General features: G+C 42.4%; 1 protein-coding gene across 1 annotated transcript in view; it reads left to right on the forward strand.

The window, feature by feature from the left end:
• LOC126456307 (juvenile hormone esterase-like) overlaps positions 1-23,366 on the forward strand; it is a 38,380-nt gene extending 15,014 nt beyond the window's left edge. Inside the window, exons 5-7 of the mRNA XM_050092058.1 lie at positions 5,064-5,236; positions 15,142-15,221; positions 23,204-23,366. Of these exons, the coding sequence (XP_049948015.1) occupies positions 5,064-5,236; positions 15,142-15,221; positions 23,204-23,366 (416 nt within the window). The remainder of the gene's footprint in view (positions 1-5,063; positions 5,237-15,141; positions 15,222-23,203) is intronic.
• The last annotated feature ends 2,221 nt before the right edge of the window (positions 23,367-25,587 follow it).

The following is a 25,587-nucleotide window of genomic DNA, read 5'->3' on the forward strand; positions in this document are numbered from 1 at the left end:
ATCAATTGCTATCGATATCTGTCTCTTTGTTATCGGGTTTACTTTACATTAATTCACATCTGAAGAGAACTGCCATTCGGTACACGAAGTGTAAATTTTGTCTAAATTTTCCTGCATATACTTGCCTTACTGCAGACATAGCAACGTCTTCGAAGAATCTCGCACTGCTGTTGATCATATTTGATAAATCATTTATGCGTACACAGTAGGTTAAAAGTTTGTTTCTACTCAATTTTAAAAATTACATTTCACGTAACTATTTGTGAAACAACAAGTAAACTCTGATGCCAGATTTCTTACTGCATGCATCATCTTCACTACTACTACTATCCACTGTAAAATCCAGTGTATTCACAATGAATATCTGCATACAGTTTACTTAGATAAACTGATGCTATACCAGTCACTGGTACTCTACCTTCGGGATTTACTCTCTTCCTGCGTATGTAAATATAAAAAGTATTTTTCAAAATTAATGTTCGCTGTATTGCAAATTCACTAATTCTGAAGTATTTTCTGGATTTAAGAACACCACTTAGAGTATTTTAGAGATAAATATTCCTATATTCCATGATGATACACTCCTCTTATCTCTTCGGAAAAAGAACGTGTCTTTTGAATTTTATACTACAAACTAACACATTCTGCAATCAGGTCAATCACAAGTAATGTTACTGGAGCTGGAGATTTTTTTTGTCTCTATTATCATTTCAAGCAAATAAGTAAGAAATATATATTAATGTTTGTTAACAGCCTCCCACCTACACTAAAATTTTACAGACTATAAGAGAGTAAGTTTTAGTAGCCGGTGTCCATTTCAATGAGTTTCTGTTCTGAGTGTCACCCTGTTATTCTTTTATAAAACTTGCTACGTTCTGAATCAGGCAACCTGAAGGGTCACTCTGACGACAACTGACTTCGATAGTTGCCATAAAGTCGGCAGTTTTATCATGTCGTGTCATTTTCACTTACGTAAAAGAATTTTGTTTAATCAATTTATTACGATCTGATAGGTTAGTTGTTTGTTCAGTAGTGTACCAGTAACCGAGCTGTCTCACGCACTTTGCATTTTCATTCATTAGGGAGCTCTCAACATTCATATTCGTCGCATTAGGTACCATGTCGATGTCTATCAATTTCAATGCTGACATTTTCGATGAAACGTTATAACACGTTCATGTATTTGTGTTTCAGCACACAAACCCCCTAATGGATACTCTTTAGTAACTTCTGCTTAGTTACAGTTAAGAATGTATACATGTTCTATGCTTATTTTATGGAGATAAACCAACAAATACAACTTCCGAACTGAAATATGATCTACAAACAAAATACTGTTTGTTTTCCCGAAAAGCTTGAGAAGCTGCTAACAGTGAGAGACGAACATTTACGAGTCACTGACTGAACTACCTTTACCTCCTCTCCAGTTGCAGCAGGGAAAATACCTTGCCTTGTCAGCAAGTGGAAGGAAGTTTCTTCTGGCACTGAATTATTCTTCTTCTCATGTAGATTCGGAATATCAGTGTAACTCAGGATCACAAATGTTTTTAGTGAAATCGGTTTTCCATATAACTTGCTTATGTCCTTTGTAGTAAATCTTTTTGCTTAAACCGCCTGGAGCTAGTCCATTGGCAATGAAAGCAGTAATGAATGACATACATCGGAATAGCGCATTACTGCTATTTCGTGATACAAGAAAACTTAATTTACTTCTATAGGCTCTCCAACAACTCTTTCGATGCTATAATCCCTTGTGCTGTTTTCATACGTTGTGATGTACGTTTTGAGACGGAATAAAATGCCACGGACATCCAATACAAGTGCATCTGCTATAAAAACGAACTGCACCAATAAATCGGAAATAGATTCACGCACTTCTATCAGGGTACCGGTCATACGAAAATGCGTCGAGACCAAGCAAAGCAAAATGAGTATGTATAAATTCAAAACCAGTAACTTTATTCCCAAAGACGACACCTGCATATAGGAAAATTACATCTGATTTTGGCAGTAATGACACCTGATCTGAAATAACTATGTCATTACTGGGTCTGTTTTTTTAATTTTTTGAACAATCCTTATTCTGACCGGATTGGCACGGACCACCACTAATTCCTCTCCTGAGAAAATGTCTTCATCTCACAGTATCACTTACACCCTACTGTTTATTAGTTCTAATCGAGTCCATCCTTCTCTGAAGGTTATGCTCTGTACAGATTCCACTACTGACTAGTAAGTATTCCCTGGTTTCTTAATACATGTTCTATCATCCTTTCCCTTCACCTACCGTCGCCTTTTCAGCGAAGAAACTTCTCACTCCTTAACAGCTCATCTACCTTTCAACATACTTCCACTGCACCCCTTCTTAAACCCATAGATTCTCTTCTCTGGTGTTCAGTACAATACAATGCTGTGCTGCAAACATCTTCTACATTCTCAGAAAGTTCTTCCTCCAATTAAGATGTATACTTGATAATAAAAACTTCTATTGGGTTTCGTTTACTCACAATCTATAATCTGTAGTCACTAAACTGGTCAGTCCACTCAAAAGATCATTTAATTGTTCTTCGCCTTCCTGAGGATAGCAATGTTAACAGCGGACCTTATCGCTGATATTCCTTCACCCTGAGTTTTAATCTCACTCTTGAACCTTTCTTTTATTTCTGTCATTGCTTATTCTGTAAAGAGATTGAATGTTAGGAACGAATGACCGCACTTCTGTCTTACAGCCTCTTTAAGCCGTGCATTTCATTCTTGATCTTCCAATCTAATTGATCCCCCTTGGTTCTTGTACATATTCTATATTTCTCGTCTTTCATTATAGATTACACCTATTGTTCTCAGAATTTCGAATATCTTGCATGGTTTTACATCGTTTCTCTAGATCGACAAATTCTATGAACGAGTCCTGAGTTTTCTTAAGCCTTGGTTCCATTATAAAGAGCATCGTCAGATAAGCCTCTCTGACTCATTGTCATTTAACAGCTCTCAGAGTTTCTCTTTCATTCTGTATAATATTCGTGTCACGAACTTGGTTGCATAAGAGAGTAAGCTGATATTAGATATCCCTGGCACTGTTGTGTTCTTCCTATATTCAGAATTGTATGGACGAAATTTTTCCGGAAGTTCATGGTATGATGGAGGACCATAAATTATCTACATCAATTTGAAAAGTCGTTTGGTTGCCACTTATCCCTCTTGATATTACAAATTCAGAAGGAAATATATCTATTCTTTCTACATTACACGATCGCAAGTCAGTTCAAGCTCTGTTATACTCGAATTATGAGTCGCCCTACTCACGTCTTCCATCTCGACTCACATTCCTTCTTCTCCGAGCGAGGTGGCGCAGTGGTTAGCACGCTGGACTCGCATTCGGGAGGACGACGGTTCAATCCCGTCTCCGACCATCCTGATTTAGGTTTTCCGTGATTTCCCTAAATCGCTTCAGGCAAATGCCGGGATGATTCCTTTGAAAGGGCACGGCCGATATCCTTCCCCATCCTTCCCTAACCCGAGCTTGCGCTCCGTCTCTAATGACCTCGTTGTCGACGGGACGTTAAACACTAATCTCCTCCTCCTCCTCCTACTTCTTCAGTTGGGTAACTAAACAAGTACTCACTCTTGCAGAGGCGTCAATATACTTTCTAAAGATATCCGCTCTCACTTCTGTGTTTAACTGTGGAATTCCCTTTGCACTCATAATGTTCCCGACGTTACTTTATTTTCACTGAGGATTATTTTGACTTTTCCGCATTCAACGAGTAGGTCAGTTCTTCCGATGATCACTTCTGTTTCGATTTCATCACATTTTTCCGCAGCTATTTCACCTTGGCTTCCTTGCACATCCCATTTATTTAAATCTTAAGTTGCTTTTGCTATATTCCTCTCTTTCCCTAAATATATTTTACTTTCTTTTTTTGTTGACTGGTTGAAGTAGTTCTTCGCAATTACTTTGCTTGTACCTATAAGGTGGCAATCATGGAACTATATAAAATAAAGTTGTCATAAATTCTGAACGGTTTTGCGTTAGGACATTTAAATTGCACGGATGGCCACGGGACATAATGGAAATTAATATAAGCACTTGCACGCGCCTTGTTGTTGTCATTTGGATGGATATCTCAATAAGAAAAATTGGCAAATTTGGGAGATTGAGAACACTCATTTCACGATTGAGAAGTCTGTTCACCCTCAGCTGGTGGCTGTGAGGCGAGCAACGTCTATTCATGGAATAATCGGTGCGATATTCCTTGATGGTACGGTGACTATAGAACGGTACGTGAACGTTTTGGAACATGATTTCATACCCATTATCGAAAGTGACTCTGATTTCGACAAGATGTGGTTCATTGAAGACAGACTTCGACCCCATCGAAGCAGGAGAGTGTTTTCTGTCCTGGAGGAGCACTTTAGGTACCGCATTCTGGCTCTGGGGTACTCAGAGGCCACGGGCATGGATAGGTTTCGACTGGCCGCCATATTCTGCGGATCTGAACACGTGCGACTCCTTTTTCTGGGCGTCTATTAATGACAAGGTGTACATAAATAGCCACGAAGTCATTGCTGAGCTAAAAATAGCCATTCAGGAAGTATGGACAGCATCGATGTTCCGATGCTTCAGCAGGTCACGAAGAACTTCGCTGTTTGTCTACGCCACATCATCGCCATTGATGGCAGGCATATCGAACATGTCATAACCTAAATCCGAATATCTGTAGTGACGTTCACATGTTGAATAAAGTGTGTGCACTCCGTAGGTTGTAACTAATTTACGTTTTCTTTTCACAGAGTTCTATAATTATCACCCATTAAGTTTGTAGTCCAACTTCCTTGACCGTTTGTTACTAAGTTGTTATCCTCGTCTATATTTGCTCTTGAATATATTTTACTATTAAATACATGATTTCGGAACTCTATCTGTGAACGATGTAATCAAGCTTTGATCTTCCCATCTCTCGGAACCTTTCCCACGTACATTTCCTGTCTCCCTCTGTGAAAGATGACTTCATTTCTGTCATTTGTAAAGTCCACTCATGAGAATTTTTAATTGCTTTCACCAGAACTGACGAAGAACAAGGGAACTATGCGGGAGCTCAATACAAATTTCCAGAGGCTGTTGCCAGCCGACATTCCCGATAAGAGGGAGGAACACATCACCGTTGCTCTAGACATCAAGAGGTTCTACTTTAAAAATCAACCTCTGGAAGATTCAACAGTCGAAATGTATGGTGACGTAAGTCTCAGGCTAATTAATATAGTTGATTTCTTTTGTTCTCTTCTTAGACTGCTGTATGTATAAATTTATGTATTATTTTACTACAACCTACCACACTCGATATTTTGCAGTGAAATTTTGAGATAATTGGCAACATTTCCTTCTAACAAAATGTTTTTGAATGAAATAACATACAACTGTAATGTACTCCGGGACCGTAAGAGTATAAGCGAAAACGTTTTATATGCCAAATATGACATCTAGCAGGAGAGTGAGAAAACAGCTTCTCTCTGTTTGTTCATGGCTGATTTGTAGCCAAAACATTGAGAACGTATTATGAGGCCACAGAATTGTGCTGCTCACCGCATCACCGAAAAAGTAATAAGACAAATTAGAAAATATACACTTAATTAAGAACGTTCTAAGCATCGTACCAGAAAACTGACGATCTAAGTGCCAAAAAGAAATTTTTTGCAAGATGATTCTTATAAGGAAGAAAACAACAACTTGATATTTACTCGTATTTACACAAACAGCTCCGTTACCGGTTTCGAACAGATAAGTTTACCTTTGTTGTTGTTTGTGTTAGTTGTCTGCTTTTTCCCAACAACTAATATATACGAAAACAGTTTTAATATAAACTTTAAATGCCCCCTGAAGCCAAACTGTTGGTCCGAAACTGTTAACGGTGCTACTTGGGTAAATAAATACCTTTGTTAACTTGGATGATTGCTGTTTTCTTCTGTGTAGGAATCAGCTTATATTTTGTACACAGCCACACACTGAAAAATGCCAGCAGTTTTTGAGAAAAAAGCAGAATGTAAGTTTTTGTTGGAAGTGCCATTACTACTGAGACGCTATGTTATAGTATCTATAACAAAACGACAGAAATACAACATTATGTTTTTAGGTAGTATAACTGAAATGAACGTAAACCATTTCTCATTTTTTTAACTTGTGGAACATTTAAAACAATAGCGTATCTAATAAATGTTCATCATTTAAATTTCACAGATCCTTAAAAAGAGCTACAATGAAATATTAATATTTCACCTTACAAATTCATAATTTAACTTCAATAACGTATGACGATATCTTGGCTCAAAGACCACAGACCATCTACTAACGCATGTTTGAAAGACTTTCTCTAGGTTTGGGTCTTGGATGAAGTCAATGAACATGCAGAAGAGCACCAGTGCTGTTCTACAGCATAGAAGGAGTCGTTTTATGAAAAAATGGCACTCCCATTTCCACACTTCATAACTATTGGAGGTTCGCCGTCGATCATGTTCGTTTTATTATTTGTGCTTCTTTCCGCTCATCGTCTCCGCAACTAAAGACTTCCCTATATTTCAAATGTACAGCTGATTCACCAAATAAATATGGTTATGTTTTTAAATGTAGTACATTTGTCTTTACGACGGAAATTCTGACAGAAAGCTAAGCATGTCGTCCCACGCTAACACCTTTAGTATCAAGATTGATACATTTTTAGGAGTGAGTACATGCTCTGGGTTTGCTGTAGACACAGTGCTGTTGTAGTACGGATAACAGGAGAACCATATCGCGGGAGTGAAAAGGCGAGGCAGTTGGAAATTTGAAGTATGTTGGCAGAACGTCTAAATTGAACACAGATTCACCGTAGAATTCTGGCGGAATCTCGACCAAATGTAATTTCACGTACAGTCATAATGAGCAGGTGCTAACAATTTGGCCGTTTCACGTACAGTCATAATGAGCAGGTGCTAACAATTTGGCCAAGTCCGCAAAGACGTGGATGACGCTAACTGGGAAGGCAGACCATCCACGTCGACCAAAGACGGTAACGACCAGGTAGTCTAATCGAGTAGGTAACTCGCAAAATTGGCCAATTTTCAAACAGTGAGGACGTTTACCAGCGTTTCTCCACTGGCTACGTGACGAAGGAGCGGATTTCTGCCTTCGTAAAACAAAATGATTGACAGAAGATCACGACCATCGGTTACAGGTAGTTGGTGAAAATGTTGTCACATGTGATAAAATGAAACCCCTAGAGCCGTTATTATGATTTTATTTCTATGGTAGCTACCAGTTTCGGCGCTTCAGTGTGCCATCTTCACACATGTACGCATAAAGCAGTAACTATGGCATTATCAACTTATCAGTCATGCAACGTAAACAGAGATTAAAAACAGAATGAGAATCAAGGAGAAGACTCTACAAGTGAAAACAGTATAATTCGAAACAAAGCATTTCGCAATTAGCGGTGACGGGATGAATAATGCATTACAATATCTATCAGAGGGGTAATGTGCCTTAGGTGGAACAGCGCGCAGGACTGGTTCAAATGGCTCTGAACACTATGGGACTTAACTTCTGAGGTCATCACTCCCCTAGAACTTAGAACTACTTAAACCTAACTAACCTAAGGACATCACACACATCCATGCCCGAGGCAGGATTCGAACCTGCGAACGTAGCGGTCACGCGGTTCCGGACTGAAGCGCCTAGAACCGCTCGGCCACACTGGCCGGCGCGCAGGACTGACGGCGTGTTTGTTGTATGCGCTGTCCACCAGATAGGGACTAGTTGCGAGCGGAGAAACACGCCCATAATAGACTACAATGTACATCCGTACACGTATCGAATGTTCTCATTGTAAACCTCTAAACCAGTGTGGCAGACGTATGGCATATATAAACGATGAATATGTGGATATGCTTCTGGTCCTTGGTGCATCTGATAACCGGGATGGTGTTGTCGCTCGTGAATATGCTGCTAGATATCCTCTTCGACGCCATCCAAATAAAAGTTGGTTTCGTCATCTGCAACCACGCCTTTGGCAATCAGGTTCTCTCCTGCCTCCATCGCGCGACACAGGTCGTCCACGGACTCGCCACAGTCTAGATACTGATGAAACTGTTCTAGAAGTCATAAACCAAGAACCTCAGCGAAGTATACGTAGCGCAGAAAGGCAGCTGGGTGTCACGCAGTGCACAGTCGTTAAGGAGCTGCACGAGCGTGAGCTGCACCCCTATCATTATGCTTTCACGCAACACCTGCATCCGGCAGATCGCCATCAGCAGATGCAATTCTGTGAATAATTCCAACAACAACAGGAAGCCAACGATGACTTAGTGAACACCGTAATATGGTCGGGTGACGCAGCATTCACTTGTGAGGGTGTGTTCAATATGCACAGTACCCACCATTGGTGTGAGGGTAACCCGCACGTAACCTGTGATCATGGATATCAAGTTCACTTTGGTATCAACACCTTGGCCGGAATATTGGGTGATAGGTTTTTGGCCCCCTGCATGTTGCCTTACCGGTTGACTGCACAAAGGTATCATGGATTCCTCTCAGACTATCTGTTTGATGCACTGGTAGATGTTCTACAACATGATCGGCAGAAGATATGGTTCCAACATTATGGTGCGGCTCCACACTCTGGAATTAATGTGCGACAGTATTTGGACAGAACATTTCCAGGGAAATGGCTCGGACGTGGAACTCCAGTTGTATAGCCACCGTGTTCCCCTGACCTAAATACCCTGGATTTCATAGTGTGGCGACAATTGAAGGGCACGTGTACTCTATTCCGCCGACGAGTATGGAAAAATTGGTAGCGCGTATTTATGTTGCTCTTGCTACTGTGGACGCAGCTTTGCTGCGGAGGGTTCAGTGCTGCATGATTGGGCGAGTTGCGCAATGTTTGGACGTGCAGGGAGATCGCTTTGAGCGTCTGTTGTTCTGAGGACGACATATTCTGTTGTGAAGGTCATGCGGTCATTAATATGAACATACAGGGCTATTACAAATGATTGAAGCGATTTCATAAATTCACTGTAGCTCCATTCATTGATATATGGTCACGACACATTACAGATTCGTAGAAAAACTCATAAAGTTTTGTTCGGCTGAAGCTGCACTTCAGGTTTCTGCGGCCAGAGCGCTCGAGAGCGCAGTGAGACAAAATGGCGACAGGAGCCGAGAAAGCGTATGTCGTGCTTGAAATGCACTCACATCAGTCAGTCATAACAGTGCAACGACACTTCAGGACGAAGTTCAACAGAGATCCACCAACTGCTAACTCCATTCGGCGATGGTATGCGCAGTTTAAAGCTTCTGGATGCCTCTGTAAGGGGAAATCAACGGGTCGGCCTGCAGTGAGCGAAGAAACGGTTGAACGCGAGCGGGCAAGTTTCATGCGTAGCCCGCGGAAGTCGACGAATAAAGCAAGCAGGGAGCTAAACGTACCACAGCCGACGGTTTGGAAAATCTTACGGAAAAGGCTAAAGCAGAAGCCTTACCGTTTACAATTGCTACAAGCCCTGACACCCGATGACAAAGTCAAACGCTTTGAATTTTCGGCGTGGTTGCAACAGCTCATGGAAGAGGATGCGTTCAGTGCGAAACTTGTTTTCAGTGATGAAGCAACACTTTTTCTTAAAGGTGAAGTGAACAGACACAATATGCGAATCTGGGTGGTAGAGAATCCTCACGCATTAGTGCAGAAAATTCGCAACTCACCAAACGTTAACGTGTTTTGTGCAATCTAACGGTTTCAAGTTTACGGCCCCTTTTTCTTCTGCGAAAAAAACGTTACACGACACGTGTATCTGGACGTGCTGGAAAATTGGCTCGTGCCCCAACTGGAGACCGACAGCGCCGACTTCATTTTTCAACAGGATGGTGCTCCACCGCACTTCCATCATGATGTTCGGCATTTCTTAAACGGGAGATTGGAAAACCGATGGATCGGTCGTGGTGGAGATCGTGATCAGCAATTCATGTCATGGCCTCCACGCTCTCCCGACTTAACCCCATGCGATTTCTTTCTGTGGGGTCATGTGAAAGATTCAGTGTTTAAACCTCCTCTACCAAGAAACGTGCCAGAACTGCGAGCTCGCATCAACGATGCTTTCGAACTCATTGATGGGGACATGCTGCACCGAGTGTGGGAGGAACTTGATTATCAGCTTGATGTCTGCCGAATCACTAAAGGGGCACATATCGAACATTTGTGAATGCCTAAAAAAACTTTTTGAGATTTTGTATGTGTGTGCAAAGCATTGTGAAAATATCTCAAATAATAAAGTTATTGTAGAGCTGTGAAATCGCTTCAATCATTTGTAATAACCCTGTATTTATTGTCACTGGTTGCTAATGTGCGACATCTGTGCGCTCATGTTACATGTAGTATAAATGACAAGTAGATGTTGTGTTATTGTACTGTGCTATCATCTTTAGCATCGCGAAACTGATATTGTTTTTGTAGTTATTCTGTGCTATGACTGGTCATTTATTTCTACTGTCTATTTCTTATTTGTCTAACCACGTGCTTGTTATGTTCAGCTTTACAACATGTAAATTTAGGATACATGTGACCTAAGTAACGGTGTATATTACAGTATGGAATGACAGATGAAATTGGCAAATAAAAAAAATGGGTCCCAACAAAGGATGAAACGCTCGACCTCCTGTATGCTAACCCAAAACTCTATCCACTGCACCAATCGTATAGCACAAATAAAATATGCTGACAGAGGTAGTTCCCATATGTGAAGTTACAGTGTTGGCAGATTGCCACTTTTTAACGTCCTTTTTCTGACAGATATACTCACCTGACGAAATTTTGTGAGAGACACCTTTTTTATATCGCTGGCATGGAGGAGACGCGCTGCGAATCCTGAGTGAGCGAATCACTTCACCCTGCATGTAGAGCCAGCATCTGGGATGCATAATTTGTTAAACCGATTGTACGATAGTTCTCGCACTCTGCCCGTGCTATCTTCTGGATGGCGTGGACAGTATTTTTCCGAAAGTCTCGTGGTATGTCTCCAGACCCATGGATTCTACAAATCAATCGCAGTAGTCATTTGATTGGCACTTCCCGCAATAACTTTAGAAACTGCGAAGGTAAATTTTCTATTCCTTCCGCCTAATTTGTTCACAAGTCTTCTAAAGCTCTATTAAACGCTATTCGTAGGTCACCTACGACTTCCTTGGCGGTCGTCACTTCTTTTGTTATCAGATACTTTCTCCCCCCTCGTAGATCCCTTCGATGTACTATTTTCACCTGCCCTGTGTCGCCTCTGCGTTTAATACCTGGATTTCTAATACCTCTTAATGTTGACGGCCTGGCCTTTAATTTCACAGAAGACTGCTTTGACTCTTCTGTACGCTGAATCTGTGCTTCCGACAACCATTTACCTTTCGATTTTCGTACACTTCTGCTGTAGCCAACTAATTTCGTTCCTAAGTGACTTGTAACGCGGTTTTACTTCATACTCACAAATATTTTTATACTTCTGCTGTAGTCGATTAATTGAAGTATTTTTTCAGTTACCCAAGGTTTCTGCGCAGTTACCTTCTAGTTCCATAGCTGTGTGTTCAGCCTCTGGCATTTTCCTTTTACGAATGTTCATTTTTCTTCAACTTACTTGCCGAATGTGGTGTTCATTAGGAGATTATCTACGCCATCAGGTAACTTCAAACCCACTTCAGTTTTCCTCAGTACTTCAGTGTGCCACTTTTCTACACATCGTTTCTTCTTTGCTATTCACTTTAAATGCGGCACATTCTTCTTTACTGGCATAACATTTCCTTTTATAGGCTAAGTAGTACAACTGGCACAGAGGATGCCTTCTCTTTTCCTCCGTAACGTAAGTAATAAACAGATTACAGCTTATTAATTGTTAACATCAATCAAATTCTCTATGTTCAACAAACACAACTTCCTGGTTTGTTTTCTGTACGACTATTGGTGCGTAGTCCTCCGATCACGGAGACCTCCGTTGAAAGTCTCTAAAAAGAATTTCCTATAAAACATTTCTAACGAGACGATGTTTTGTGTGTTACGTAGCACACAAACTAGTGCCTCAACGTGTTAGCAAACTAGAAATGCCGTTTCATTGCTTGGGACACAATACGTAGGAATTCGACACATTCACTGTCTGCACACCGTAGTAACATGTCACGACCCTCTTCCGCAACACTGTCTTCTTTGGTGTACCTAAATTAAAGAACGCCACACTTCCTTTCGAATATGTTGATAATATGCCAACTAGCTCTGCAGATGACGAAGAAATTGAAGAGATGTATGACGAAATAAAAGAAATTATACAGACAGTGGAGGGAGACGAAAATTTAATAGTCATGAGTGACTGGAATTCGGTAGTAGAAAAAGGGAGAGAAGGAAACGTCGTAGGTGAATATGGATTGCGGCTAAGAAACGAAAGGGCAAGCCGCCTGGTAGAATTCTACACAGAGTACGACTTAATCAGAGCTAACAATTGGTTCAAGAATCATAAAAGAAGGTTGTATACATGGAAGAAGCCTGGAGATACTGACAGGTTTCAGATAGATTATATAATGGTAAAACAGACATTTAGCAACCAGGTTTTAAATTGTAAGACATTTCCAGGGGCAGATGTGGACTCTGACCACAATCTAAAGGCTATGAACTTTAGATTTAAACTGAAGAAACTGCAAAAAGGAGGGAATTTAAGGAGACGGGACCTGGATAAACTGACTAAACCAGAGGTTGTACAGCTTCAGGGGTAGCATAAGGGAACAATTGACAGTAATGGGGGAAAGAAGTACAGTAGAAGAAGAATGGGTAGCTCTGAGGGATGAAGGAGTGAAGGCAGCAGAGGATCAAAGAGATAAGAAGACAAGGGCTAGTAGAACTCCTTGGGTAACAGAAGAAATATTGAACTTAATTGACGAAAGGAGAAAATATAAGAATGTGGTAAATGAAGCAGGCAAAAAGGAATACAAACGTCTCAAAAATGAGATCGACAGGAAGTGCAAAATGGCTAAGCAGGGATGGCTAGAAGACAAATGTAAGGATGTAGAGACTTATCTCACTAGGGGTAAGATAGATACTGCCTACACGAACATTAAAGAGACCTTTGGAGAAAAGAGAGCCACTTGTATGAGTATCAAGAGCTCAGATCGAAACCCAGTCTAAGCAAAGAAGGGAAAGCAGTAAGGTGGAAGGAGTATATAGAGGGTCTATACAAGGGTGATGTACTTGAGGACAATATTATGGAAATGGAAGAGGATGTAGATGAAGATGAAATGAGAGATACGGTACTGCGTGAAGAGTTTGACAGAGCACTGAAAGACCTAAGTCGTAACAAGGCCCCGGGAGTAGACAACATTCCATTAGAACTACTGACGGCCTTGGGAGAGCCGCCGGCCGATGGTGGCTAAGCGGTTCTAGGCGCTTCAGTGTGGAACCGCGCGACCGCTACGGTCGCAGGTTCGAATCCTGCCTCGGGCATGGATGTGTGTGATGTCCTTAGGTTAGTCAGGTTTAAATAGTTTTAAGTTCCAGGGAACTGATGACCTGAGATGTTAAGTCCCATAGTGCTCAGAGCCATTTGAACCATTTGGGAGAGCCAGTCCTGACAAAACTATACCATCTGGTGAGCAAGATGTATGAGACAGGCGAAATACCCTCAGACTTCAAGAAAAAGTATAATAATTCCAATCCCAAAGAAAGCAGGTGCTGACAGATGTGAAAATTACCGAACAATCAGTTTAATAAGTCACGGATGCAAAATACCAACGCGAATTCTTTACAGACGAATGGAAAAACTGGTAGAAGCCGACCTCGGGGAAGATCAGTTTGGATTCCGTAGAAATATAGGAACACGTGAGGCAATACTGACCCCACGACTTATCCTAGATGCTAGATTAAGGAAAGGCAAACTTACGTTGTCCAGCATTTGTAGACTTAGAGAAAGCTTTTGACAATGTTGACTGGAATACTCTCTTTCGAATTCTGAAGGTGGCAGGGGTAAAATACAGGGAGCGAAAGGCTATTTACATTTTGTACAGAAACAAGATGGCACTTATAAGAGTCGGGGGACATAAAAGAGAAGCAGTGGTTGGGAAGGGAGTGAGTCAGTGTTGTAGACTCTCCCCGATATTATTCAATTTGTATATTGAGCAAGCAGTGAAGGTAACGAAACAAACATTCGGAGTAGGAATTTAAATCTATGGGGAAGAAATATAAACTTTGAGGTTCGCCGATGACATTGTAATTCTGTCAGAGACAGCAAAGGACTTGGAAGAGCAGTTGAAGGGAATGGACAGGACATAAGATGAACATCAACAAAAGCAAAACGAGGATAATGGAATGTAGTAGAATTAAGTCGGGTGATGCTGAGGAAATCAGATTAGGAAATGAGACACATAAGTAGTAAAAGAGTTTTGTTATTTAGGGAGCAAAATAGCTGATGAAGGTCGAAGTGGAGAGGATATAAAATGTAGACTGGCAATGGCAAGGAAAGCGTTTCTGAAGAAGAGAAATTTGTTAACTTCGAGTATAGATTTAAGTGTCAGGAAGCCGTTTCTGAAAGTATTTGTATGAAGTGTAGCCATGTATGGAAGTGAAACATGGACGATAACTAGTTTGGACAAGAAGAGAATAGAAGCTTTCGAAATGTGGTGCTAGGGAAGAATGTTGAAGATTAGATGGGTAGATCATATAAATAATGAAGAGGTATTGAATAGGATTTGGGGAGAAGAGAAGTTTATGGCACAACTTGACTAGAAGAAGGGATCGGTTGTTAGGACATGTTCTAAGGCTTCACGGGATCACCAGTTTAGTATTGGAGGGCAGCGTGGAGGGTAAAAATCGTAGAGGGAGGCCAAGAGATGAATACACTAGCAGATTCAGACGGATGTAGGTTGCAGTAGGTACTGGGAGATGAAGAAGCTTGCACAGGATAGAGTAGCATGGAGACCTCCATCAAAGCAGTCTCAGGACTGAAGACCACAACAACAACAAGTTGGTAATAAATAAAGTATCGTTTTTAGTCAGGTCTACAGAATGAACCTATTATGCTGCAAAATTCTGGCAACTACTTTAGTGCTTGCGAATGCCGTTGATGAATCTAAGTCTGAAGACCGTTCTCTTGTTACAGCTGCGCGGCGACCTCTTCTTCGTGCATCCCTCCCTTGTGGCGGCTCGAGTGCAATATGCAGTCGCCGGAGCCCAGCCGGTGTATTTCTATCACTTCGAAGCCGTCACTAATCTTAACGTGGCCAAGAACATCTTAACCCAAGAAGACATTGCTGGTAAATACATAATTCTTGACATGAAAATCTTCCGCTATTTATCTAGAAGAAATAACGGAAAAACAAAGTCCCATAATCAATCGAAATATAAGAGGCGATCAGAAAGTCTCCGTTCGAATGCCGTACAGTCCATAATCGGTATGGCGCCTTAGGCAAAATCGACAGGACCTGAAGCAATTGTTCAACCGACGCACCAGGTTAAGGATATCTGTTTGGTAAAACAACGAGTCCTCCTGCACGAAGAAGTCCGAAAGCGGCTGCTGCACATCCTCGTCCGACAGGCATTCAAGGTCTTCTTTAAGGGACGCGAGGGGACATATCAGGAGGGTCGAGTGTAACAGAGGAGGCTGGCTTCCCAGATCGACTAACATCTTGTGTCGAATTGGCTCCTGCGCAGGCATAGAGCACCATTCCATAACGGAGGTTTTCGACAGACATGCTGCCTGCATTCTTCATTCTCCAGTGCATTCCTACCGGTGTTTGTCCCTCTTCATCCAAGAAAAGAATAACAGCACGTCGACCCTGTTGGGACGTATTTATTAATAATGTTGTGGAACCGTAATTTATTTTCAAAGAATTTTCTTGAGAATTACGGTTCATTACTGGTTAACACACCAAATCAGACAAACATAGCAGAGGCAGCTCCGAACGACATACAGACACTAACTGCCTAATAAATGCGGACGAGAGACAGACGAGCAAGCTGGGGACGAGAGACTGGCCAAGAAAATAAGTAGAATTTAACAAGTAAATGAAACAACATATCCCCAATCACTTAACTTCTAATAAAGTGCAATTTCTGGAGAAGACCGGGCGCAGCACCCCGAAATCTCTATCGCGAACCGTCCGCTGCCAGCCGCTTCAACGGACGCAGAAAGGCGCGCCGATCTTCCGTCTCACGGTGTCGCAGCTCGCACCGGCCAGACCGTCGTGGGTTGACTCGTGTTGCTATCGTGTCGACCGCGAAGCCATTACCCCTCGCTATGCGGCGCGGCGCACTGGACTCACGTGGCGACCTCACATGCGCCGACGCTCAAGGCGGACAAGTCATCTTGTGTCTCAGTGCGCGACCGACCAAATGATCGATCTGACCGCCAATGACCATTCCCTGAGCAACTTCAGCAGCCTGGCGGCCTAACGCGCAGACTCAGATGCAGGAAATAAGCCCCGACCGGGCGACCACTCGCTGAGTTCTCTTACTGGTGGAGTGTCATTTATCCGGCTTTAAAGATTGATCCGAACGAAAGACATACTAGCACTCCGGACGACAGACAGACATTAACTGCCTCACAAACTCGGACGAGGGACAGACTAGCAAGCTGGGGACGAGAGACTGACCCAGACCACCCAAGACTGACCGACTGGCAAGCTCATAGCGCCCCTTAAATGCACGTGGACGGGCAACCTTCCTCCTTTCTTACCAGAGAGAGAGACACCATAGCTGCGATTGCCACAGCGGCGCCACCGCCATAAATGGAGGGCGATTGCTTCACACTACGCGCTGCGGCGCGCTCTTCAAAACAGCAATTTTTACCACGGCTCAGTTGTCATAGTTCACGTACACGCATGTACCTCTCGCACGTTGCAAAGTCACCAATGCCAAACTAATCTCTCGCACGTGCTTACATATCCGAAATGAAGTCGTGCTACGGTGCGTGTACCCTTCAGCAACGCCATAAAGGGAAACTTTCTGATTACCCCTTATAAAATTTACATGTATAATTGTATGAATTCATGTTGAATCACTTTTAACTTTTAAAGAAAATATATAATATACCATGTAACAGACCCTGCAGTGGTTATCGCTTAAATTTATAGGAAAATAAACAAACACCCGTCGACAGAAGAGAAGAAATATGCAAAAACGAAGTTATATAAACTCGTCGGACAAAATACTTGTAACTCCCGTAAAACTACACTTGGAGCGCTGTTGATGGCGCAGAATTGTTTCTGTTCGGTCATGTGAACATCCAATACATGTGTAAGACATGGCAGTCAATTGCTGTGTACGTGCCAGTCAGTTGTAGGGGATCAGAGCAGTGAGACTGGATGACGCGGAGAAGTGACTGAATGGCAGAAAGAAGCTATCGCGCCTGGACGTTCCATGACCATACCGTGAATAAAGTTGCCCAATTTGTTGGTTTACCACCTTGGACTGTCTACCGTACGAGGTTTGTTTCATAAGGCCGCTAAATTTCCGTGAAATGATTGAACACTTTTGCTCCGCCTTCGTGGTATAAGCTTCATTATTCCAATGGTCGTATAAAGAATTTCAACAGTGTTCAGTGTATTGTTGATTGTAGACGGCCGTTTGAATTGGTCAGTGTATCGAATACGATTTAAATAGGAGAAAACATTTTCATTTGAGGGGGTGATCTGCCTTGCAAATATAAACTGAACTGGATAAAGTTCAGAGTCTGCACCGTCACTGAAGACCATTTGCTTTTGAATTAATCAATTTAAAAGTGGTCTGACAGCACTGAACACGGTCTTGCTCTCCAATTGTAGTCGCCACAATCGAAACCGTTGACAAAATCAACGGTATGGTAACGCAAGATCGCCGAATAAAAATCCGTGTGATTACTGATACTGTACGCATCGTAACTGAGTGAGTGCATAATATCCTACAAGGAGGATTGGCTATGAAGAAGATGTGTGCATGATGGAGTGCCGTGATTCCTCACAATCGATCAAAAGCGTATCTCGTACAGCACTTGAACACAATGTCTGGCGGCGTTCAACCGCAATCCGCTAGACTTCTTGCGTCAGTTCGTAACTGCTCATGAAACATAGATCCATCGTTACGTACCAGAGTCGAAATGGCAGTCAAAACAAGTTAACCGAAGAAAGCAAGGATAATCTTTTGTCAGCTCGTAAGGTGTTTAGGTGTCTTTGGATTTCCAGGGAATAAATCTATAGAATACATGTAAATAGGCAGACACACGTCTGGATTCTATTATTCATTGTTGGATCTCTTGAAACATGCATTGGCTGAAAGCAGACCACATTTGGCACACAAAAATTTGCTCTTTTGCCAGGATAATGCACCATCCTACACAGCAGTGATAACAATGGCGGAAGCTCCTGAAATGGGCTTCGAATTGGTTCCTCATCACTAGGGCGCCAAGTGACTTCTTCCCGTTCAATATCTTGAAACTTTGGCTTGTTGGGAACATATTTTCATATATTCAGGAGGAGATAGTTGCAGTCTACGAGTATTCTTTGCAATCAACTAGTATTTTCGGAGTCTGTTCAAATGAGTGTGATATCTTATGGGACTTAACTGCTAAGGTCATCAGTCCCTAAGCTTACACACTACTTAACCTAAAGTATCCTAAGGACAAACACACACACCCATGCCCGAGGGAAGACTCTAACGTCCGCCGGGACCAGCCGCATGGTCCATGACTGTAGCGCCCTAGACCGCACGGCTAATCCCTCGCGGCTTTCAGAGTCTGACAGAACATATTTTTGTTATGGAATGAAAGAGCTGGAGCATCGCTGGAAAAAGTGTATATCCCTGAAACGTAACTCTGTCAAGAAGTAAGATGAGTTGTTTACGAAACTAACTTTTTTACCAGGCTTATCAAATCACAATCGAAATACGCGTAGGCATGTAACACGCCGTAAGAGCAGTGGTTGTGTAAACATGCTAACCTGTTTAGACCGGAGACATGTGTTACGCCTTACTACTGGCTGTAGGTTTGAAACCCGACAGGAATTGCTGCTGTCAGTTATTTCAGACGCATATCAGCCAGTTTTTGAACAATCATTGCAAACTATACTGCATGAAATGGAAACTTGGAGTAGGGTGCCTCGCACATGACCAGTGCTCTCAGCGATGCTGCACAGTAGCCAGCTGGAGGCGTCATGAGTGGTCCGCACTGTTGAGATTTGGCCGCATTTCAGATGATTTAAGGCGATGAAAGCACAGAAAGGCCGACGAAGTGTTTATTTTGCAGTGTGCGGAGGGTTGCGTTTAGGTTTCAGGTGGTTCTGGGATGCTATTGAGGGTTGATTTCGTGAACATGATCCAGAATAGTTATTTTAACGTTATCGGTGACCAAGTGTTATCCATTCTTCTACATCTTCATGATGTGGACGATACGGACACTTCCGTCTTGTAGACTGTCCAAAGGCCTGCACACTTAAGTTCCTGGTTTGACTAACAAAAAAAAAAAAAAAAAAAAAAAAAAATTGGCTCTGAGCACTATGGGACTTAACTGCTGTGGTCATCAGTCCCCTAGAAATTAGAACTACTTAAACCTAACTAACCTAAGGACATCACACCCATCCATGCCCGAGGCAGGATTCGAACCTGCGACCGTAGCGGTCACGCGGTTCCAGACTGAAGCGCCTTTACGCGCACGGCCACACCGGCCGGCCTGGTTTGACTAACGCTACTGTATTCAATCACAGCTCGATTTACACGCTAAATAATACAATATCACATCCTTTGGGGGGATACGCGACCGTTATCAAATGCAAGTGGAGCGGATTTATTCATCATGAAAAATATGATGCACATATTTGCTCTACTTTGTATTTGACAAGTTCTTTATTTCGATAAAATCGTACACATGACGCTGTTTTCCGGATGTAAGTCCTATCTTCAGGGGCATGATTGAGTACGAGAATATCGTACCAGTCATGTAAAATATCCTACAAATTTATCAAGTAACATGCGACTTCCCGTGCCGGTGAGGCATAAGAAGGTTCTTTGAGTCAACCAGAACCACACCGAGTAAACGGGAGCATGTAAGTGCCCAGCCCACGGCATATCGTGGACGGCTAAACAGATCGCTCAAAACACTACTGCGCCAACCGCAGTGAGACGCCTGAGTACATTTATACGTCAGAGAGCGGCCGCTACCAGAACTAACGCCAAGGGCGCGAGGGACAACCGCAGTTGTGGAAGTGAGTCCGACCATTCTCTCTACTAACATCATCAAACCTATTATAATATGCAGAGCCTTTGAAGATACAGCATAAGGCCAGGAAAACGGAGGTTATGATGAACTGAAGATCAAAATTGAAAAAAAAAAAAATACGAAAAGTACGAAAATGAGGAGATAGAACTTGAATAAGTCAAAGGAAACAGAGATTGTTCTGAGAGTCTAAGGGAGAATTAGGCAACGAATGATTGAAACAAGGGACAGGAACACGATGCAGTTGCTCAAGTATTTACCAGTCTTTGGTGTTTCTCCGGTGTTGTACAACTGTCCTGTGAGGTGAGTTTCGGCAAGGGCGCTCTGTACATTTTACCTGGTCCTAAAAGCAATCACAATCGGCTGTAAGGCAGCTCGTAACTCATTGCATTTCATTGCGATGATTTCAAACTCCTGGCGGTACACGCGGTCTGATCGTGATTTCTTTTCTTCAAAGACGAATCCTTTGCCACTCTGGAGAACTATATAATAGATTGTATGAGCCTTGTTCGGTTCTACTCAGCCTTCATATTAATCTCGATATTGATGAGAAGCGTTCGAAACCCAAAGTGTTACCGATCCAAAACGTGAGTGTGCCATGTCCCAGATGAACTGTCGTACTGAATGCCTGATATGTGCCTTAAAGCCTTTCTGCCTACCTGTAATATTGAACTCCACAATGTTTGAGTGGACACATTGACAATAATTTTATATTTTATGATTGTTGTATTGCTAACAGATATACTTTAAAGACAAGTGTACTTACAAATACTGAACATACACACACACACACACACACACACACACACACACACACGCACACACACACACACACACACACACGCGCACAGAAAGAGAGGGAAAGCAGGAAATGTTGCCTCTACTCTGCAAACATCAAACATAACACCAAGGCCGTACCGAGGTGGATACACCGGTTGTTGTCGGATAGCCGCGGTTGCGCACCGTGGGGCCACCACTTGAATGGGCGACCGTCCTTGTGCGCCGCGTGCTGTTGATATTTTTCCCTTTGCCTTCACGGCACAGGGAACGAGAGGGGTGGTGGCGTAGATTTCCTGATCACCAGTGTCCTGTATTACATTCCAAACCTCCCCACAGCGTGTCGTGAAATGAGGGCATGCGACACTGTTGTTGATCCGTACGACGGGTGGAACCATTAAGATTGGCGGCCACTTTGCTGCTCTTTGAGAGGAAAAGGCTTTGTGCTATGGCATGGTTTCGCCGTCTAGCTTCTCCCATCATCAGGAACACGACAGTGCACCACACATACACACCACTACAGTCATAAACGCTTAAAAGACGCACTTACATACACAGTTCTCACGGTTCGCGAACGAAATGTATCTGCAGGCGTGCAGAATAGGAAAAACGTTTTCCGTCAGGCGGCTGTACCTACCCTTCTCGGTCCCACACTCATTCAGGCCAGACGACTTAACTTTTGCTTCACCAAACAATAAATAAACTTTACTGTAAACAAAAGTATCTTATATTTTCCCCGTAACGAGCAAATTCTCAAGATACGAAGTAATATTCTGCAATTCTTCTGACATTTTATGTATGGCTTGCGCGAGGCGGATATTTAATATGAGCATAATTACTTGAAAATCTTCAGTAGAGAAGCAACTTTAACTGACCCACGGTCCTTTTAGAATCAGGAAATAATTCATTTAAACTTTGGTATAATTTCCGAAAAATTGCTACCGTAAAACTTTTCCCAATGTCATGTAAAATTTGACACTGCATTGTTGCGCCCTTGAATCACAAATTATTAAGATCATCACTAACTTGTACTACACTTCACTCAAAATACAATACTTCGGAAACTGAGTCGGCCGGTGTGGCCGAGCGGTTCTAGGCCCTTCAGTCTGGGACCGCGCGACCGCTACTGTCGCAGGTTCGAATCCTGCATCGGGCATGGATGTGTCCTTAGGTTAGTTAGGTTCAAGTAGTTCTAAGTTCTAGGGGACTGATGACCTCAGAAGTTAAGTCCCATAGTGCTCAGAGCCATTTGAATCATTTTCGGGAACTGAACAAGGTTTCCTCATTCTGAAACAGTGCCCTTAGTCTGGAGGTTGTGACGGATACTGGTGATCCCAAATGCACGTCGCTAGGACGCTTCATTTCTATTCGTTTTAAACTGCGTGGACAGAAGTCACCTGATAGGTGGTCCAGATCGAGACTGTGCTGTGTATGACGACCAACTGTGGGAGTTGGATGCAGCGTATGGTGCGAGTGCAGACACGGTATCTGAGCTATCTACTGCAGACAAATGTGTAGTGATCATAAACGCACGTCGCGAGCTACCTCACATGGGATGATAATCGACGTAAGACACATGGGCCATAGTATTTCGGAGGTAACACAAGAATTCGAATTTCGTAGGTCAACAGCATGTAGAACGGATTTTCAATACCGCAGACAATATTTCTACACTAAATTGTGACACTAGTATTTGGTGAATGGACATCACGTCACCTCCGCAGAGCCATACATGGTCTCCGATAGGTTGCCGCTGATTGGAAAGCGGAGTGTCAGGAACCCACTTCTAATTCGACTGTGGAGGGACATATGCAATGCAAAGGCACTACCAGCCACCAACCAACTCGAGTTCCTTTGCCCTCCCATTTGATTTGGCTACTCAAGCGTATTTCTCGAATAATCTCGAAGCCTAAATTCAAAGAGTAGCTACAGATAGGCCACCTCAGAGGTTAACATATCCATCAGAGAGACGGATAACCATCAAGCTTCTCGGCTCTCTTTGCAAGTGACACAACTGAGACTTGTAGGATTGAACCTAGAACATCGGTAAACAGTTTTATGATAAAATAATGAACGTCACCACCTTTCTTGGCCAAATATCTACCCTTTCAGTTTGCGAAATCATTAATGTCACGCGATCTTGCTCTATTTAAATGAATACTGTTTATCTGTGTGTTGCAACTTTATGATTATCATTTTACAGGAATCCCACACCAGTTCCTGAAGATCCCATTTTGTCTGTGACATGGACTCCATTCAAGAAAGAGAATCGGTGCTACTTGAACATCACAAAGGATGGACTGAGCGTCGAGAGGGACCTCTACAAGGAAAGGATGGATTTCTGGGACAAGCTCTACAGACAGTAAAATCATGACTGTGCTCAGGACAAGCACCATGAATTGTGCTGCTATGCATTGCAATGTTCTACCACAGACCCAAAAGTGATTTAACTGATTTATGTAGTGCGTTATGACATCCATTTGTACATGTTGCAATCAATAAATTGAGTTCCTACAGAGAAAATCCCAAGACTGTAACTAAAAACTCAGTATACGACAAAAGAAAACAAGTATTTCAGATCATGTAATGAAGACACTGTGTGTGCTGAATAAAGTCCTTCAAAAATTAGTAAACGTGTTGACTGTCATATCCTTTCCTTTTTCTTCTTCCTTAGCGTTTGTCTCGTGTGCTGGAGGGTTCCGCTGTTTTGGCTCATTGTCGCTACTTCTTGCGATCTAGTGCTTGATCTGGGTGAAGGCCTGAGATCTTCAGGTCTTCATGCAGGGTGTCAAGCAATCGCTGCTTTAGTCGCCCTGCTGGTCGTTTCTCATTTACATTTAGATTGAAACTAGTCTTAGCCACAGTTGTCTCGTATGCTCTGCCATGCCCGTACCAGCGTAGGCTTCTTTATCTCATTTTGTCTACTATTGGTGCAACACCACATAGTCTGCGAACTTCATTATTCGTAACATGGTCATGCAATGTTAATCCTTATGTCCACCTAAACATTTTAGTCTCCATAACAGCAAGTCTTTGCTCTAATTTCTTTGTTGAAGGCCAGCATTCAGCCCCATACAGTGCAACTGAACTGATTACCGATCGGTTTACTTTTGATATGAGCCTGTTTGGAATTTTCTTGTCGCATAGTACTCCAAGAACGGAACGCCATTTAGCCACGCGCTGCTAAGGCGTTTGGAGATTTCTGCACTGAGATTTACATCGCCAGCAATTTTCGAGCCCAGGTACTTAAAAGTCCTTGCTGCTGGGAGGCCAACACCGTTGATTGTGATGGTTACAGAGTCACTTAAATCTGTGGAAAGGTAATACGTTTTAACACAATAAGCGGTAGTCCTACATCTGCAAGGCGGTCATTCCAGACTTGGACTTGAAGTTGTAGATCATTCTTATCTTCACTGACTAGTAGTACATCATCAGCCTACAGCAACGTCCAGGGAGACGTTTTCTACAGGTTTCTTGTGACTGTATCCATGACAGTGATAAATAGGAGCGGTATGAGAGCAGATTTCTGATGAACTCCCACGGAAATAGCGAAGTCGTCAGATAGTCCAGCAGCTGACTGTATCCGGCTCTTCGTGTTCTATAACGCCAGCTAACGAGAACTGATCAGTCATCTGCCAGTCCATGAGATGGTTTAACTGTTTTCTGTTCCCCTGTACACCCAACAAATCGGGCATGCATATAACTGCAGTCTGGAAATACACACATACAAGACAAAACAATATACGCAGGTGGATGGTATGTGAAACTCCACGACTCAGACTAGTATGATTTGACGTTGTGGCAACTCAAAGACGGAGAAAAAGAGGAAGACGGGCGGTCGGCGTTCCGTCGTCGACGTGATTAGGGACGAAGTAAAAGCTGAGATTGAGGTAGGAAATCGGTCGTGACATTTTTAAAGGTGCCATCCCTGAATTGTCTTAAGCGGTATAGAGAAAATGTTGGATATCTAAATTATGATGGCCGGAGGGGGTTATCAATTTCTGTCCTTCCGAATTCAGTTGCAATTGTATCAGTATTCTGCTTAACTTTAATTTACCTTCTCACTAATTTTCTTCCCCCTATTTTACTTGGGTGGCAAAATTTCATTGAAGTCACCAATTTAGACATTCAGGGATTTGATTTTTGAGGGGTATTACATCTCACATGTCAATTTATTTTCTTAAATGACTACGGGGCGAGGAATTAGTCGAGAAAACGTGACTAACATTGAAGTTAAGAAGCATTTCAGGAGTTCGTAAATATTCTGTGTATATATAAAAATGTATGTACGTATGTTTCACATTTTCTAAATCACTGGCCCGATTTCAACAAAAATCAGTTGTCCCCTTAGAAACATTATACATGGCTGTGCTTAAACTGACACACAATATCTTTTGCGCAACGCAATCTGACTTTTAATAATCCGTACAAAAGAATGGCCCTGACTAACAATAACCTATACCTTTCACAAATCACTTACCTCACAAAAATCTTCGTTACTCAAACTACTGCAATACAGCCAGCTAAATAAAAGATTCAACTGCTGAAGGCACTAACTACTGATAGGCATAGTTAGCAAATGAAAGA

Source organism: Schistocerca serialis, chromosome 2 (assembly GCF_023864345.2).
Source record: "Schistocerca serialis cubense isolate TAMUIC-IGC-003099 chromosome 2, iqSchSeri2.2, whole genome shotgun sequence".
Classification (NCBI taxonomy): domain Eukaryota; kingdom Metazoa; phylum Arthropoda; class Insecta; order Orthoptera; family Acrididae; genus Schistocerca; species Schistocerca serialis.